This window comes from Lissotriton vulgaris, chromosome 1_1, assembly GCF_964263255.1.
Source record: "Lissotriton vulgaris chromosome 1_1, aLisVul1.2, whole genome shotgun sequence".
NCBI classification, from domain to species: Eukaryota; Metazoa; Chordata; class Amphibia; order Caudata; family Salamandridae; genus Lissotriton; species Lissotriton vulgaris.
Window position 1 is genome coordinate 986,781,685 of NC_141685.1, and position 16,899 is coordinate 986,798,583.

Below are 16,899 nucleotides of genomic sequence, written 5' to 3' on the forward strand. Positions count from 1 at the left end.
ATTCCCTTAAGTTTGAGACCTTATAAGACATCTGGCCATCCCTTATTTTAGGTGAGCAATAGGACAGCTCAAATTTCCTCTTACGGAAGGTCTTTTTATCTTAATCAGGTGGTCATATGGATATACAAATGTAATTCCCAACAACATAATAATAATTCATAGAACCATCATTGTTTCTTACTCGATATTAACTCCAGTTTCTATTTCTCTGCAAGGACAACTGTGAACGAGTCGAAAACACCCTGAGCTTGTGGATTTATGAGGCAAAGGACATGTTGCCAAAAAGGAAATATTTCTGTGAACTGCACCTGGACGGGTCCCTTTATGCCCGTACCACAAGCAAACTGAACCAGGGCACTATCTTCTGGGGAGAGCACTTTGAATTTGAAAACCTCCCCCCGGTAAGTGTGGTCTCTATACATCTCCTGCAAGAGGATGAAAAGAAGAAGAAAAAGGATCCCAGAGATTCGACACCAGCGGGTAGTGTCACCATCAAACTGTCGGACCTAGTTTCCCGCCAACATGTGGAGAAATGGTTCCCAGTCTGCAAGGCAGCACCCAGCAAGGATAAACCTGTGGCACCTTCCATACGAGTCAAAGGCAGGTACCAGAACATGAGAGTGCTTCCCATTGTGCAGTACAAGGAGTTTGCAGAGTACATTGCATTCAACTACACCGAGCTGTGTACTGAGCTTGAACCAGCAATCTCAGTCAAGGATAAGGAGGAGCTGGCTAGCTCCTTGGTTCATGTTTTACAGTGTACTGGGAAAGCCAAGGTAAGTGCTAAAATAACCTTTTTTTCCAAAAGACTGCACACACAGTTAACACTGAACCCTCCAGGATGTGTGACTTCTTAACAGGAAATAGGAGGTTTTTAGTTTTTTTTATTTCTTTCATTTAAAACCGTTTTACACCAGTTTACTTTTACCCTTGTTCCCTTTCAAAAAAGTTTTTTTTCTACATTTATGAATTTTGAGAGGGGTAAAATGTGTGAATGTTGTAATCTGATATTTATACTGAAAAGTGAGTGAATGTTTGTTTTTAATTTGGAGTTATCATCCTATCTGCAATCTTTCATCTAGGCCAAGGAGAGGACATCTTTACAACTAAAAAAATCCACACACCTCTTAATTTATTTATTTATTTTATTTTAAGAGTTTTATATAGCGCTGGCTAGACCCGGAGGTATCAGAGCGCTTCACATGAGGCTCCACAAAATTACAAAATTACATCAGTTACAATTTACATCAGTTGCTAGACAAACATTACAAGAGTATGGAAGACGAAATAAGTGAAAGTGTAGAAGGGAAGGGGGTAGGAGGGAGATAAAGCGGAGAGACGAAGGAAAGACTGACCAAAGTCCGGCTGGGTAGATGACGCTCAAGGGGGAAGTCCCAAAACCCAGCTCCTCTATAGCTAGGTAGCTCCACCAGGCATTGGCCAATTAGCTAAGTCTCAATGGGAAAACATTTAGAGAACATAGAGGACAAAATAAATGGAGCGTGGGGGGTATTGGGTAGGGTAAAGGAGTAGGAGGGAGCCAATGACGAAGAGACGTAGGAAAATATGCCAACGTCCAGCTGGGTAGGTGACAGCAGAGGGGGAAGTCCACAGCCCATCTCCTCTTTAGCTACCAGGTAGCTCCATCGGGCGTCGGCCAGACAACTAGGTCTCCACGGTCACTAGTCACAGACAAAAACATTTAAGGAGTATAGAAGACTAGGAAACGGAGAGAAGGAAGGGAAAGGGGTAGGTTAAAAGGGGTAGGAGGGAGATACGACAGAGAGACGAAGGGAAAATCTGCCCAAGGTCCGGCTGGGTAGGTGAGGACCGAGGGGGAAGGCCACAGCCCATCTCCTCTATAGCTATCCAGTAGCTCCACCCGGCATCGGCCAAATGGCTAGGTCTCCATGGAAAAACATTCAAAGAGCATAGAAGATGAGATGAAAGGAGCGTAGAGGGGAAGGGGGTTAGGGTAAAGAGGTGGGAGGGAGGTACAATGGAGAGACGAAGTAAAGACTGTCCAAAGTCCGGCTGGGTAGGTGCAGGTCAAGGGGGAAGTCCACAACCCATCTCCTCTATAGCTATCAGGTAGCTCCACCGGGCATCGGACAGATAGCTAGGTCTCCGCAGTCGCAGGTAAGTTCAGCAGGTTCTACGTCTTGATGGGGGACAGGTGAAGGTCAATTGGAGGTCCGGTTTTTCTCCTAAAGTAATAGCATAACATGGTAGGGACCACTGTGTCAGCCATCTTGTGGTCGGGCAAGGGAATTTTGACCTTGATGTTATATTCGTCCCGTCCCCATTATTACATGGGACCAAACTAGGCGCCAGCAAGTCCACCAAGCTCCCATTGTGATCACAAGAGACCACCCTCTGCTCACCCATTCCCCGCCTCCAATGCGCATCTGCTGTATATCTGTGGAATCATGTGCTCGGGCATTTAATTTGGCCACCCAAGATTCATGTGGTTTTGCACGGTCATGCTCCGGAGTTCTAAGCCATCAAGATTAGGCTGTTCCCTCTGATCTGGCATGCAGAAGTAACTATATGACCAACAATGCTGTGTCACCTAAACAAATGGCAGGTATGATCCTCAGACAATGCTGGCTATCTGGTGGATAGGTTGAGTTCACAACGGTTGGTGACTGACTCGGGTGGCAATAAATTGCAGTGGGCACCGGATAAGTGCAAAGCAGGCTGCCCTACGAGTAAACTAGGGCGCCATATTAGGGTCAGGCCACACGCAGTGATAGGACGCCGGGTGATAAACATAGTTGCCCATGAGAATGCTCCATTTTCCCCAGCGGTCGCCACTTTAAAAGTCAGTGTTGAGTTGATAAGATCTAAGGCAAGACTCTCTAGGCGAAGATTGAAGCTTTCGCAGAATCACGTTAAACAGCCGCCATCTTAGGGTCAGGCTGCATCTAAAACTTCCCTCGCACTTAAAGGCATCATTCGAACTGCAGCAAAAGTGATTTTACCTTAACAGTGGTGATTTTTAGGGTCCGGATGTCAGACTCACGTCGCGGGAGCAGAAAGGTCGAAATTGCCACAGGGTCCGCGGGTGAGTTCAAACCACGGGTGCATTGTAGACTGGTCCCCCGGAGGAACAGGAGCAGCGGTGGTAGGCTTTCAGGTGCCGCGAAGCCAGTGGAGCGCAGCTCGTCAGTTAGGTGAGCTCCGGTGCCAAGACACAAGGCACTTAGCTTGGTGGGCGGTTGTTGCTCGCAGGGCTCAGGCTGTAGTTCCCAGGAGTAGGAACGGCAGTTTTCAAAGGCTCGTGCCCGCCATTTCTAGAAACCCGAAGGCGGCGCTCTCAAAGGGCTGCAGCTCGGTCTCTCGTTTCCTCATTGCCAAATGTCTATATCCAACATCTTTTGCAAGGTGCCAGACCCTGGGTCATTATGATCCTGCCACCGTAGACTTGTGCAACCTGACCGCCACCCTTCACATGGACTATGATGTCAACACCAGCAAAATCTCTCTTTGCCTAGGAGAAGAACCGGCTCAAGAAGCTTGTACTGAAGTGTTCTAGGCTCAATCATTTCCAGGGGCCTTCCGTTAACATTTATCAAGCTGTTTCCCCTTTTACAGTGAGCAACAGCAGTTGATAGTTTTAAATATTTTATTATTTCAAAAGAAAAATATTTGGTGTTTTTAATGAACTGTTAAAGTTTTACTAACTAATTTTTGCATCAACAAAATTCTCTCTGCCTGCGAGGCTACCAGGGAATCCTTCAATGTCGTTGGGCATCTTCACTCCCTGGAATTCAACCAGAATGTCTTTTCTGGAGGATCAGAGCGGAAATGGCCGATGGGCCATTGGGCGTCTTGAGTGGGTTCTGGTCGGATGGAGCGCGAAGGCGTCTTCAAGGAGGGTGATGTTGAGAGGCTGAATCGGGCACTGAGGTCAAGCGTCTCCGTCTTCGGATGGTCCACCAGGAATGCATTACTAAAATTCTAAATAAGCGGTACAGGTCATGAAGGTTCCCAGATTTAAAGATATACAGTCTTCTGGCCAAATCAAGGGGTTTTTATTCACAAATCATGCATATAATTATTTTCACTAGTGCTGTTATAGTTTGGTTTCTTCCCTATCTCTTTTCCGATGCTCTTTTACGGCCTTCATGGAAGGACTTTGTCCACCCTGTAAATTGAATGTCCTTGCTGATGGTACTTTGGTCATGTTGTCCAGGATATGTAGGTAAAGTCATGGATGGAGAATCCCCATCTCCATCCTTTAATGCTTTAAAACAGAAATAGTTTTCTTTCCTGCGTCTTCCTATATTACTCATCTGATTTCATCACCTTTCTCTATCTTTGATTAATCATGCTCCCTGAGTTGTTTCCCACTCTTCCCTGGTTTTTCAAGTGCAAACTCTATTGATATTAGATCCATTTGCCTTTATCTGCCATACTCGCCCAGACACCTAAAAAGGCAAACTCGGGTATTACTTAATGTCTACCCTTGCTAGCTTCATATTGGACTTCCAATTGTATTCTTCACTTCTCTGTTTTATATGCTTTACTTCTTAACTTGCACTAAATCCCAAGGTGTAGCTGCTTCTGAATACCAAGAATGTAGGAATGTCACCAAAAAGCATGAAAAGGCAGAAGGATGGATGGAAAGCAGGGAAAGGTCAGAAGTCGGGGGGACAGGGGATAAAGGATTAATAGTTATTGGGGGGCATTTTGAGCGGGCTGGAAACTTGCCCAATACTTGAACACCTGGAATACCAATACTGTGCTCATCAGTAATCCAGCAGATGAGGATACCACAAGAGGAGGTTTTGGTCTTAATGGATTATTTCAGATATGTGGAATTACCGGGGAAATCGGGAACACCATGTCAAAGTCCTAAGGTAATTTTCTGTTTTCCTAGATATTTAATCCATATATTTTGCCTGTTTTCCGGATGAGAAGTGCCTGGATGAAACATTAAAAACCTACTTTGTTCCTAAGAGTTTTATACTCCCAATATAATCCTAAAGGGGCCAGAATCTAATGCAGGGTTAATCGGGCAATCGTAAAGAGGCCCAAAATATTTTCAGAAAAGAATCATCAGCATTCTTATTAAGGTATGAAATTATGGTTTCTGTCCTAGTTATTTGATGAGACAAAAGTTCTCATCCCATAAAGCCTAAAATGTGTCCACAGTATTTTGACTTCTTCATTTTGTTTTTTAACTGGTTATTTTAGGCATTTCTCATAGACCTGGGCATTGCCGAACTAGATCGCTTTGATGTTAAGGAGTCGCTCATCTTCAGAGAAAATACTCTGACGACAAAGGCCATTGATGAGTACATGAAGCTCGTTGGACAGAAGTACCTGCTGAATACCCTAGGTACAAATATCACTGATATGGTTAAACAGACTATCGTACCACCAACTATATCTAGTGCCATTGTAAAATATATGGGATTTACAATGAAGTTAGCAGTGTTAGGAAATGCCAGATGTTTATAAATAAGGGTCTGATGTACAAAACAATTTTCTGGCCTCAAACTCTGCGATTCAAAAAATCCAACTGTTTTTCGACCATGAAAGAGTGTGTTGGAATATACAAAACCTCCTTTTACGAGCTGGAAAAGTATTTTTGGCTCATAAAATGAGTGGTGTGGCCCACGTAAATCGCATATAGGAAGGGGTGTAAAAAGGGAATCTGCTATTTGGAAGTAGCAATGGAATGTGACACCTCAAAAGCAGGGGTATTGATTCGGAAAAGGGAACCTGCCTCCGTCTGACAACTGCCACTTTAGGAATCGTTTTGGGTAGCAGTCTGTCTCCTCTCGCCAGGCCTTCTCTAATGAGATTTTATTTTTATTATAAAACATCATCTGTCCCTTTAATAAACACAGGTTTCTTTAAAAAAATGTTTATTTCCTGGGAAAGTAACAACAAGGTTAGTCAACTGCTGTCCCTTGCAGGCCATTATGCCTGCATTTGCAGCCATTAAAAGAGAGCTGCAGCAAATTGTGGCCTGCCTAATTAATATTCATCGGAACCTCTACGAATGTACAATTTACGATGTAACCTATTAGTAAATAGCTTGCATCGCAAACTGGTTGCAAGCGGATCTTTGTACATCGGGCCCTTATTATAGTAATAGTAGCTGCAGCTGTTGGTTGGCTGTTGGTAACAGTCCCAGCAATCAGAGGGCACCACGTAGAGGGACAGAAAATCTGATATTTTTGCTGAACAAAGACGCCAGCCAAAGTGGCGGTAAGGTGGCAGCTTGTTGAAGGACTGTAAAAATGAAGAGAATTTTCATGAAATTGATTCACAGATATGGGATATGGTCTTCCACGCCTTTTGCCACAAACGTTCCCCACTAAGGTAAACCGAATTCCAAGTGTGGCAGTCGTCAATGGATATCCAGTAAAATTTCAACCCCAAAATATTTGGATCACAAATTTCAAAAACAAAATTCCCTGCTACAATAATCCCGGCCTGCACCTACCTACATTTGCATACCAAAATATCGGAATAAAAATTATTGAGAAATTTCACCATCATGCACTTAGTCTCAAACATACTGGAACTGGAGTTAGAATAGTAAATTGGCCTGCTCCAAGAATATATGAAAGGTATCTTAAAGGGGGAATTCCAGATTGCTATCATCTAGTGAGAAAGTTTTAAGTGCATGTTAAAACTACTTGAATGGATTTTTGGATGTAAACGATTGTGGCTGAGGTTCCAAGGTTTTGGAAAGGATGAGAATGTGCAAGATTGAAATCCGAGCTAGAAACCAAGGTACATTTATTGGCCACTGCTTGTATATGGATAGATCCTAACCAACCCTGTGTACAATATTTACCCTCAGGAGAGTTCATTCTCCAGCTCTATGACTCAGAGGACAGCTGCGAGGTGGATCCGAGCAAGTGCCCGAGCAATGACCTGTCCGACAACCAAAACAACCTGCGGCAGAGCTGCGAGGAGGTGTTCAGGAAGATCACCGACTCATGCTAGTAAGGAGGAGGCAAGCATAACTCTGCCTTAGGGAACCATTGTAGGTCCTCTGGAAAGGTTGGGTGATTTCTACTTCACCTACTAGGGATAATGTGCTGAGGTATAAGGATGAGGCAGCCTGGGCGCAGTTGAATGGGAAGGTATCCTTGAGATCTATTGCAGCCCCTACACAGATCCTGTCCAATCAATCAAATTAACAAGGAAGATTGTAGAAGAATGTATTTTCCCATTCACATGCTACCATTTTTCAGCAAATTGTGGTATACCGCTAACTTGCACTATGAATCATCAAAATTTGATAATGAGCATTAGAAACCGCCTACATATGCAAATTGTGATTTTAGCTCCTCCCACTCATATGTTTAGACACAATCACAAGTTCATTGGGTTTCATCACCTTTCGCTTGCATTAAATGCAGATTTAACTCCACTCTTGTGCAATTATCAAGAAGTACAGTAATAGTTGACTTGGTAGATGACACTGCAAGGGTCTGCTGGATTTTACCACCCAATTGGCCACCTTATTTCAGTATATATATGTGTATATATATATATATATATATACATATATATATATATATATATATATATATATATATATAGCTGTAGATTTATAAATATATATAGATAGATACACATATAATTGTGTTTGTATACAGATGCGCACTGATATATGACATTTATTACCATTATTTAGAGCAGAGAGAGGTCACGACCCACAAGAGGCGAAGCCGGGAGTGAGTCAGGATGCCCCCTAATGGTAATAAATAACATATTACACTTTGTGCATCTGCATATAGGGTTTATGCTATGCCATTGTTTGGTTCATGTATTTTTGTTTTCACAAAAGGTTTTTAACCAAAATCTGGATGCAAGGAGTTACATTTGTGCAGCACAGTAAAGTCACACAGAAGAGATATTGTGACTATTACAAGAGTTGTTTCTCTGCGTAAATCAATTGTTACATGCAATCTGTAACTATCCATTTATATGTTTACAATCAAAGCACACCTTGGGATGTAAACATGTTTACAGACCAGTGCACTCATCACATACACACCTCTTCTTCGTAATAGGAACACCCGCGAAAGTGCACAATGGAGGCTCTGATGATGAAGTGGCCTTTCCTTTCCATGTCTCCATCATAGCTCCTTCCCAGCTGAGCTGAACGAAATCTTCGCCACGTGGCAAGAGGAATGCTTCTACCGGCAGAAGGTGGAGATTGGACAGAGGCTGATCTGCGCCTCACTGTTCCTGCGGTTCCTGTGTCCAGCTGTCATGTCGCCCAGCCTGTTCCACCTCACGCAGGAGTACCCTAGTAGCAGCACTTCGCGCACACTGACTTTGGTGGCCAAAGTCATCCAAAACCTGGCTAACTTCACTAGGTACGTTTAGACGGACAGGACGCGGAACAGGAAGCAGTACTGGAGAGCGAGCCCTGAAATGGCAAGGACTTTATAGGCAATTTTTACTTAGGTATTAAACTCAGGTGAAAACAAGGTATTTTATCTTATGTGGACATAATGGTTTTGCATCCAGCAGGACGTCTGTAGAGGTATTTAGAAATACGAGCTACCAAACCCTTATAGACATATCATCGACTTATACTCAAGGCTATTGCTATTAGCCGGGTCAGGGATCCCTGGGATATATTTTCAAACAATCTCAATATTGCTAAATAGTATAGCAAGCTAGGAAATGTTCGGGAGCTCAGGGCGAGGTTTATCCATCAGAAATAGGAAAATGCCCTACTGCTGTGTCCTTAATTAGTACATAGCCACACAACACTATGGTGTCCTTTTCTGTAGATTTCGTCTCCAAAGTAATGAAAAGACAGTTTGGAAATATACCAAGATGGAATCAGGGCAGCGGGTCTGCACAATCCTTGACCACTCTTGAAGGGTTCGGCTCCTTGGTGGAGCATATGGTTGTGGATAAACTCATTTCTATTTGGAGCGGTGGTTGTGGAAGAAATTCTGTGTCGTTCAGGGGCACATTGGTTGGTATTGTAGGAGAGGCGGTATCTAAAGAGGTTTGCTTTTGTGTATTTGTCAGGATTTGGTCTTATTGAGACGTTGTATGTCACAACATCGTTAGCAAAAATATCATCTGGTGTACATATTTTGTCCTAAATATCGCTTACAAAAATATTGTCCTACTGTGTTATGATTTTGTATTATATTTAGGTTGCAATAATTAAGTAAAACAATATCTTGGTAACGATATTCTGGTATCATACCTTCACGAGCATGGCAATACAGGGCAAAATGGCAGGGAAAACCCATTCTACTTGATGTGTATTCCCGTTTAAGGAAACGTATACAATCAGCAAAAAGAGGTCACAGTTACCAAGGCACTTTCGAGAAGTAGTTATTTTGCCTTCAAGCAAAGTCTTCCCCTTCTACATCAGTTGTCTCAGAGGAGGCTCTGCAGGGCTTACACAGTGGTAGATTAGAAGATTTTGGCAGGCAGTCTATTGGGAGGCCAGCCCATTATGCCCCCTCTGTATGCACTACATAATCACACCTCTGCCCATTAACTCCTTCCCTAATCCCTGGCTCTTTGGGACTGTCTTTCTCTTTGTGTGGTTCTACCCCTTTGGGCTATCCGCAGGGGGCTGTGTGAAATGGGGTTTCTGGGGTGTCGGTCAGTTCATCCATATGTTGGCAATGATCAGCTGTGGGCACAGCCATCGACAGGAGAAATATTCTGCCCTCAAGGAGAGGTTCCTTACCAGAGCACAGCATCCCATGAAGTCTAAAACAGGATTAAATTCCACGTGTAAATGAGTTTCTTTTGGGCAAGTGTTTTTTTTAGCTCACCAGAGCTTCACCTCTTCAGTATCTAATCTGTTCAATAAGTAGTAGAATGCATAACCTAAACCATTGACGAAACCATTGCAGATAAAAAGATTACCTAAAGATATTCTTATTCTCGATGTAAGTTCTCTTCCTGGGATTTCCCATCGATATTCTTAAGTGCTGAATTGTCCCGCTACACTGGATACTGGAACATTCTATTTAAAATCTATAACTATATAGAGATACGCAAATCTTTTTAATAGAAAAGTGTGCTTATATGGAGAATAAAAAGCTGTCTTTACTGCAGGCTATAATGGGAAAATTCTATAATTTTCATTTGTAGAAATAAGCCAATTCAACCAAATAGTCACTACATCAATAAAATGTGACAAGAACCACCTTTTATAAATCCTTTTTAAGAGGGAAAAGGAAGACAGTAAAAGACAATATTAGTCTGCAATATATATATGAAAGCAAAAAATAGGACTGATTCTTAACAGGCCTTATCTTTACTCTATTTTCCTCCTGTAACCCATGGGTGACAGTTACGACACTTCTTTTTTCTAGCTTCGGGTAACTGGAACATTGAGCACTGAGCTCAACATTGTTGCTTTTTATCTCATTACAAATCTTTCCAAACTTTTCCCCAACTGTTTCACTTGATAGCTCGTGTAAGAAGTTTTTTTAGACAGAACATGTGTATTTTTCTTGTCAGGATGTCTTCACTTTTGTACAGTGTCCTGACTGTGATAAGAACAAAGCCCAGTCAGACCTCCATGATCTATGTATAGTGTGCTTCCTGGAAAATGTTTGTCCCTGAAGCCTGCAGCTACTACCAAAGTATGTCTAGGAGGACCCTAAAGGTGTGGCAGATGATTAGGCTACAAAGACTCCAGCAGAGGCTCCAGGAGGCGGTTACAGGAAGATCTGAGAGGCAAAGAGAAGTTCGTCCTTCCAGCACAGCTACCTCTACACTCTCTAAGGACACACCCCAGGGATTGATCCATCTAGATATACTATCAGAGAAAGGGGCGCTGTTCCTGAATGACTTCGAGATCTAGGACATCAAAGATGTGTACAGTACCCTCTTGTTCACAGTCGATAGGTATGCCACCAGGTAAATCAACATCAAAGTGTAATCCAACTTCCAACCACCACAGATGTTTCCTGTCAAGACCATCGTGTGTGTCAATGCCAGATTTGACATTGACACCCAAGTACCACATAGCCACTTTCGACATAGACATCACACCTACAATTAGGAGTAATGAAGAACTTAATTTTCCTCGAGGGAGGTAATTCTGAAAGTTGCTTTATCATCAACTGTGTCATTTTGGAGATCAGTCTCTCCACGGTTTTCTCCAGAGCTCCTAACTTCTCCAGTGCCTTTGACTTCACCACATCTGCCAAGGTCACCAGTGGCCCTCAGACGTTGCCTCCTTCTGCTCATGCTAAAATCTCAAAGCAGAGAAGTACGCACAAGTAGACAATATCACAGTCTAGGACCTGTTCTAGAGGAAGGCCCGATTTAATTCTAGGTGCTCAAGATATTCCAGCAGGAGGTCTGATTCTCGTAGCCCAGGCACAGACACAGACTATGTCCCTCTTGGTCTCCTGATTCTTCTGACAATTTCTCCACCAAGGATTATTCCACAAAACGTCCTGTATAAATCTCCCCTGTGGACAACATAATGAACTCAAACAAGGTTTTGGTCAGAGTAGGGCCTAAGTTGAATATTCTAATGCATGTTTCTAAAAAAACTGGCCCCAGTGATTTTTGACACATTGAATCACAGACCTACTTTCAGACACCCCTGCCTCTGGTCTACTGTATCAGGTCTTGCTGTTACTCCTGAGTCCAATATCAGTAATTCTGCTCTATCTCAACTTCATGAAAAGTAAAAACCACTGAATCTAGGCTCTTTGCTCCACAAAGAGAGATCTTCATCTGTATTCTGTCATTATTTCTGTAAGCCGGAAAATCTCAGGTTTATGGCTCTTTCCTCCATTGTCCCTCAAGACAAGGAAAGTAAACAAATGTACTTATTCAGCAAGAAGATGTGCAGCAATGTGGCTGCAGTAATGAAGACTGCCACTGCTGTAGCCTTACTAGGCTGATTTGACAGATCCCTTTGGGATGCTTTTGCCAAAGTTCACAGAGAAGCTGCCAAGGAAAGATATGCAAGATTTCTGAAGTCCAACAGGAAGAAATGCACAGCATTCTCTGACTTTGCAGACGATGCATATTGTCATGGGTTATGGTTGCGGCTTGCTTCAAGGCTAAGACTCACTGGTTGCAAGTCAGTAGCACAACAGCTAATTTCAAACCTTCCATTTTCAGGAAACTCCCTGTTTGGTTCTCGTACACCAATGATGAAACAAATCGAATGAAGTTAGGAATGTAGACCATAAAGGCTGTGGGCCAGCAGATAAGGAAAGAGTATTGAAGGTGCTACAGGTCATTCGATATGTGTTACTTTCCTCTGAGACATCAAACCAGACCATGGTTGCACCAACAACAGCAGCTCTAGCAGAGGCAGTCTTAACATGAGAGAAAAACCATGAAAGGAAGAAGCGAGCAACTATCGGAGATGTCAGGTAAGCCATCTCTTAAGCAGTGACTTCTCCCTTCCCCCTAATCAGTCTAGTAGGGATAGAATCATAAACCATCTAGAAAAATAAAAAATAAATGTTTCTTGAATATTGTTCAAAAATTATATTCACTGAGATTCTAATCTCCTTCTGTTGTGCCACCATTGAAGTCTTCTTAGCATCACCAAGAGTTACTTTGAAATGAGGTGAACACCTTACTAGAGAAACTTGCGGTGAAGGTGCTCCCTCATCACAACAGCATTAACAAGAATTAATTCCTGCTACTTTCTGGCTCAAAAGAAAGGTCCAAATAAAAAATTGAGAATCATAATCGACCTGAACTACAAACAAATAATGAGAGCTACTAGCCTTACATAAAATGTACTACCAGTTACATCAGGGGGACTAGATGTGTGCCCTAGATCTACAGGATGCCTATGTTCACAGCCTCATAATATGTCCGCGCCCGAGTTTTGTGGCAGGTAAGGATCATATCCCATTTAAGGTTCTCCATTATGGGCTGAAATTGGCAACACAAACTTTCTCTAAATGTATTGCGGTTGTTGCAGCACATCTCTAGAGGCCAAAGATCATCATCTGCTTCTATCTAGATGACTAGTTATTAAGAGCTCCAACTACAGAACGTGCTCCGAGTCATTTCACTGAGGCTTCAGACATCCTTTACCACCTGGGTCCAAAGGTATATATAAAGAAATCCACTACAATTGTGGTTCAAAGAGTATGCTATTTGGCCCTGATCTTAGACACAAGGGGTCACAAGATAGAATCCTTTGGAGGGGAAACTTACATCTATCTGTCTGAAGTGTCTGGGAGTGATGGATTCCTGCTGAAGGGATTTCGTTTTCATCAAGATGTATCAACCGAGACAATAGTCGTAGACACTTATCCCCAAGGATTGGGATCACACATGGATCATCTCTAAGCCCAAGTTACAGGGTCAAAAAAGGATAAATCCTATAATATCAACCTGCTGGAATTAAGGGCTGCCAATCTAGCATTAAAGTTGTTTTTCAGTCTTTTAAGACAAAGTCTCTGCTTTTTCAAACAGACAACAAAAATGTATTATTTACAAAAGCACATGGGGGTACATTTCAGGGCTCTGTCCCTGGAGCACAAATGAATTGAAGATGGCTTATAGCATGAGACTTACATATCACAGTGGTTCCTCTGCCAGGGATCCAGAATGCAGAAGTGGACTCACTGAGTTGAGCAAGTTCTCAATGACAAAGGTGTGCAAAGCATCTTTGGCAACTGGAGCAAACCACAAATAGACATGTTTGCAAACGCTGAACAAAGAACATGTCCAGACATGTGTAAATTTACTCTTACACTCAAGTAAATTTACTACATTTGGCAGTTCATCATTTTCAAGTGTAAATTTACTCCAAAGTGTAGATGTACATGTCTCCACCACCTGAAAACCAGATTTTAGCCCGACTACTGCTTGTAAGTCTTCTCACATAGGTGAAAATCTTCGCCACCTTGGTGAAGATCTCCACCACTGTGCTGTTGACTGTGGTGTTGACCTCTGCCGCCTTGGTGGAGATCTCCACCATTGTGCTGGAGATCTCTACCACGGCAGAGGATATCTTTGACACCAAAACAGAGATCTCCCTAAGGGAAAGAATGGAAAAAATTATTAAAGTTTATTCATTCTCTAAAAAATTATTTTATTTATTTTATTGTAAAATATAAATCTAAAATGCATTAACATAATAATTTTTATTCTGTAAGTGATAAAATAAAATCATAGAGTATGTTTACTAAATAATTAATTAATTTACAAATATAAATGTATTTAATAAATATTAATTAATTTTTAAACAGAATACAACACAATCTACATCGCAGTTTCATTTTAAAATAATGTTTATTAAATGCAATAAAAATTTGTGTCTAGTTAATAAACATTTTTTAGACAAAAGGGGGAACCGGAATGGACTATGTTTTACGGGGTCTAGTGTACAAGTCCAACAACTAGTAGCACAACAGAGGTACAAAGTTCCCCGGGAGAAGAGAAAGCTAGGTGAGTGTACTAGGGAGAGCAAGCAAGGGGGGATTCCCTTGCTGGAACTAAAACCCTCACACACCCAGTAAACTAGGTGTCATGCTTCATCATATGGGTTCTGCTCCTCGTCAGACTGGCGCTGCAATGTCTGACGGGCTCCCGAAACCGGGGCTCTTTATCGGAGATCTTTTGTTCCAGCCATATGGTGCATGCGTGTGAGAGGGCAGGGGAAGTGTAGTCGTGGAGTGAAAAGTGAACTAAAAAAGGTGGGTCAGTCCACAAGGAACTTTATTAGCGTGGTTGACTCCCTTGGTTAAAAGGGTGAGAGGGGAGATAAATGCTTGGAAGATTCGAAGCAGAATACCTACAACAATCAGGTCAGGTCAGGTGCTACTAGTTAATAAACATGACAATTCAATCTTTAATAAAAGTTGAAAAATGTAATTAATTTTAAAAAGTTAACTATTAATGTGAATGCTAATAAAATATTTAATTAATAATTTTGCATAATTTGTAAGCCCAAAAATATATTTACACATAATTTCAGTGTCAAAATATTTTAACTATTTTAACATTATTTCCTAAAGAGTACTAGATTACGTCCCTGCCTCCATTCTTTTCTACGAGAATGTGTTGCAGTATCTGCGAGTGGCCTTGTGAGGTGCTAGATGTACTCCAAAGGCTAGCTAGAGTACATTTACTACTTTTCTGTCATTTTTAGGCAGTGCGTAATTTGAGCCAGTGGTTGTAGGTGGAGCACACCTGCACTCTGTTTTTTGGGACCGAGACTTCATTTCTATCAAAAGACTTTGACACAGACCAAAAGAGACAATGGAAAAGGAATGGGGAAGAGAAAGAATGAAAAACAGTGAACAGGGAAGATAGAAGACAGAATTATAAAAGAACCTGAAAGAGTTAGATAAAGAGGGAATATGACAGTACATGAAAGAGGCATGGGAAAGAATTACGACTAGACATATTTTGTATTTGGCAAACCTGACAGCCACAGAACTGATGAGCTTATGAGAAAAACTTTAGGTCTCTGCACTTATTTGTTTTTTTAAGTAAGCACTACCTTTAGGGCAGTAGTAACTTTAGATGTGCAGGTTGTGAATAGCAATGGTCTTACTCTTTTGTGGGTAGGTGTTTGTATTAACATGCCCCTCCCTAAACTCCTCATTACCCTTCCTTATCCCACTACTTATGTGTTCCCAAACACCTCCCACTTAGTAGTAGATATTCCCTATGTTCACACTAGTCCATCTAATCCTATTCACATTTACTACTAAGTAGTAAACTTACATGTGCAGAGATCTCCCTATTAAAAATATATGAGCGGTGGAGGTAGAGATTTCCACACATAGGTTTGTGAAATGCATTTTGCAATAAATAATAATAAGTCGTACTATTGTAGATTACTTGACATGCTACATAATGCAGTTTATTAATCAGGTCCATAGTCTCCATGGACTATCAGCCAGGGTCAAAGGAGAATTTCCTTTGGCCATACTGGTCAGAGAGAGGTTTCTGTGTGCTTTTCCTTCCATTCTATTGATCCTGAATGTGGAGATCAAGCCATAACATTCAAAAATCCAAAATGATTATGATAGCAACAGAGTGGCTGCATCAGTGGTGGTTCACATACCTCCTTCATCGATCCGACCAACCACACAGGAAGCCGCTGTGCAGACCAGATCTCCAACACAAGGTAGATGGCCAGATCCTGCATCCCAACCTTCCATCATTGAACTTAGCAGCCTGGCTCCTGAATTCTTACAGTACAGATATTTAAAGTTGCCACAGGATTCTATGGACATTTTACAAAACGCAAAGCACCCTTTCACCAGAACATCATAAGCTTTCAAGTGGTAGAGGTTCTGAATCAGGTGTATCCAGAACAACTATGGTCCCTCCAGATGTTAGGAAAAAGTGGTGATTCCTTACCGACTTCATTTAGCAAGGTCTGAGGTCCAGTTTCATCACTTAAGCTACAACTTGAGGAAGTCACTGCCCTTAGCACATATCCTTCACAAACCTCCTACTTTAGAATTGCTGTGGGTAAAGACTTTTCTAGAGGGTATTAGGAAACTGTTTCCTCGAACTAGAGCCTCATCTCCATCTTGGAGCTGGGGCTCTTGTTCGAGTCTGCACACAAGCCCTCCTTACATCATTTGTCTTGGAAAGATATCTTTTTGGTAGCTGTTAACTCGGCTCACAGAGTTGGCGGGAATCAGGCTTTGTGTTCTCAGGAACCTTACACTGTATTCCAAGAAGATGGTGGTGACGAGACCTCATCCAGGTTTTATCCCTAAGGTGCTCCCAGATTTTCATGTCAATCAGTCCATTTCCCTAACCACCTTCTTTCTGAACACTTATATTCCAGCGGAAAAACCCCTTTACATGTTAGACATGAGAGAGTTTTGAAATTCTACGTAGGGGTAGATCATGAGTTTCACAGTACTGGCAGAATGGTAAATCCGCATTTGAAAAAAATAATGGTACTGT

At 41.9% G+C, this 16,899-nt stretch overlaps 1 protein-coding gene across 2 annotated transcripts in view; it reads left to right on the top strand.

Moving 5' to 3' along the window:
• Positions 1 to 16,899, top strand: part of RASAL3 (RAS protein activator like 3) — a 245,284-nt gene that overhangs the window by 161,967 nt on the left and 66,418 nt on the right. For both annotated transcript variants that reach the window (XM_086960667.1, XM_086960658.1), the window contains exons 8-11: positions 216 to 776; positions 5,203 to 5,347; positions 6,827 to 6,971; positions 8,121 to 8,357. In XM_086960667.1, the coding sequence (XP_086816793.1) occupies positions 216 to 776; positions 5,203 to 5,347; positions 6,827 to 6,971; positions 8,121 to 8,357 (1,088 nt within the window). The remainder of the gene's footprint in view (positions 1 to 215; positions 777 to 5,202; positions 5,348 to 6,826; positions 6,972 to 8,120; positions 8,358 to 16,899) is intronic.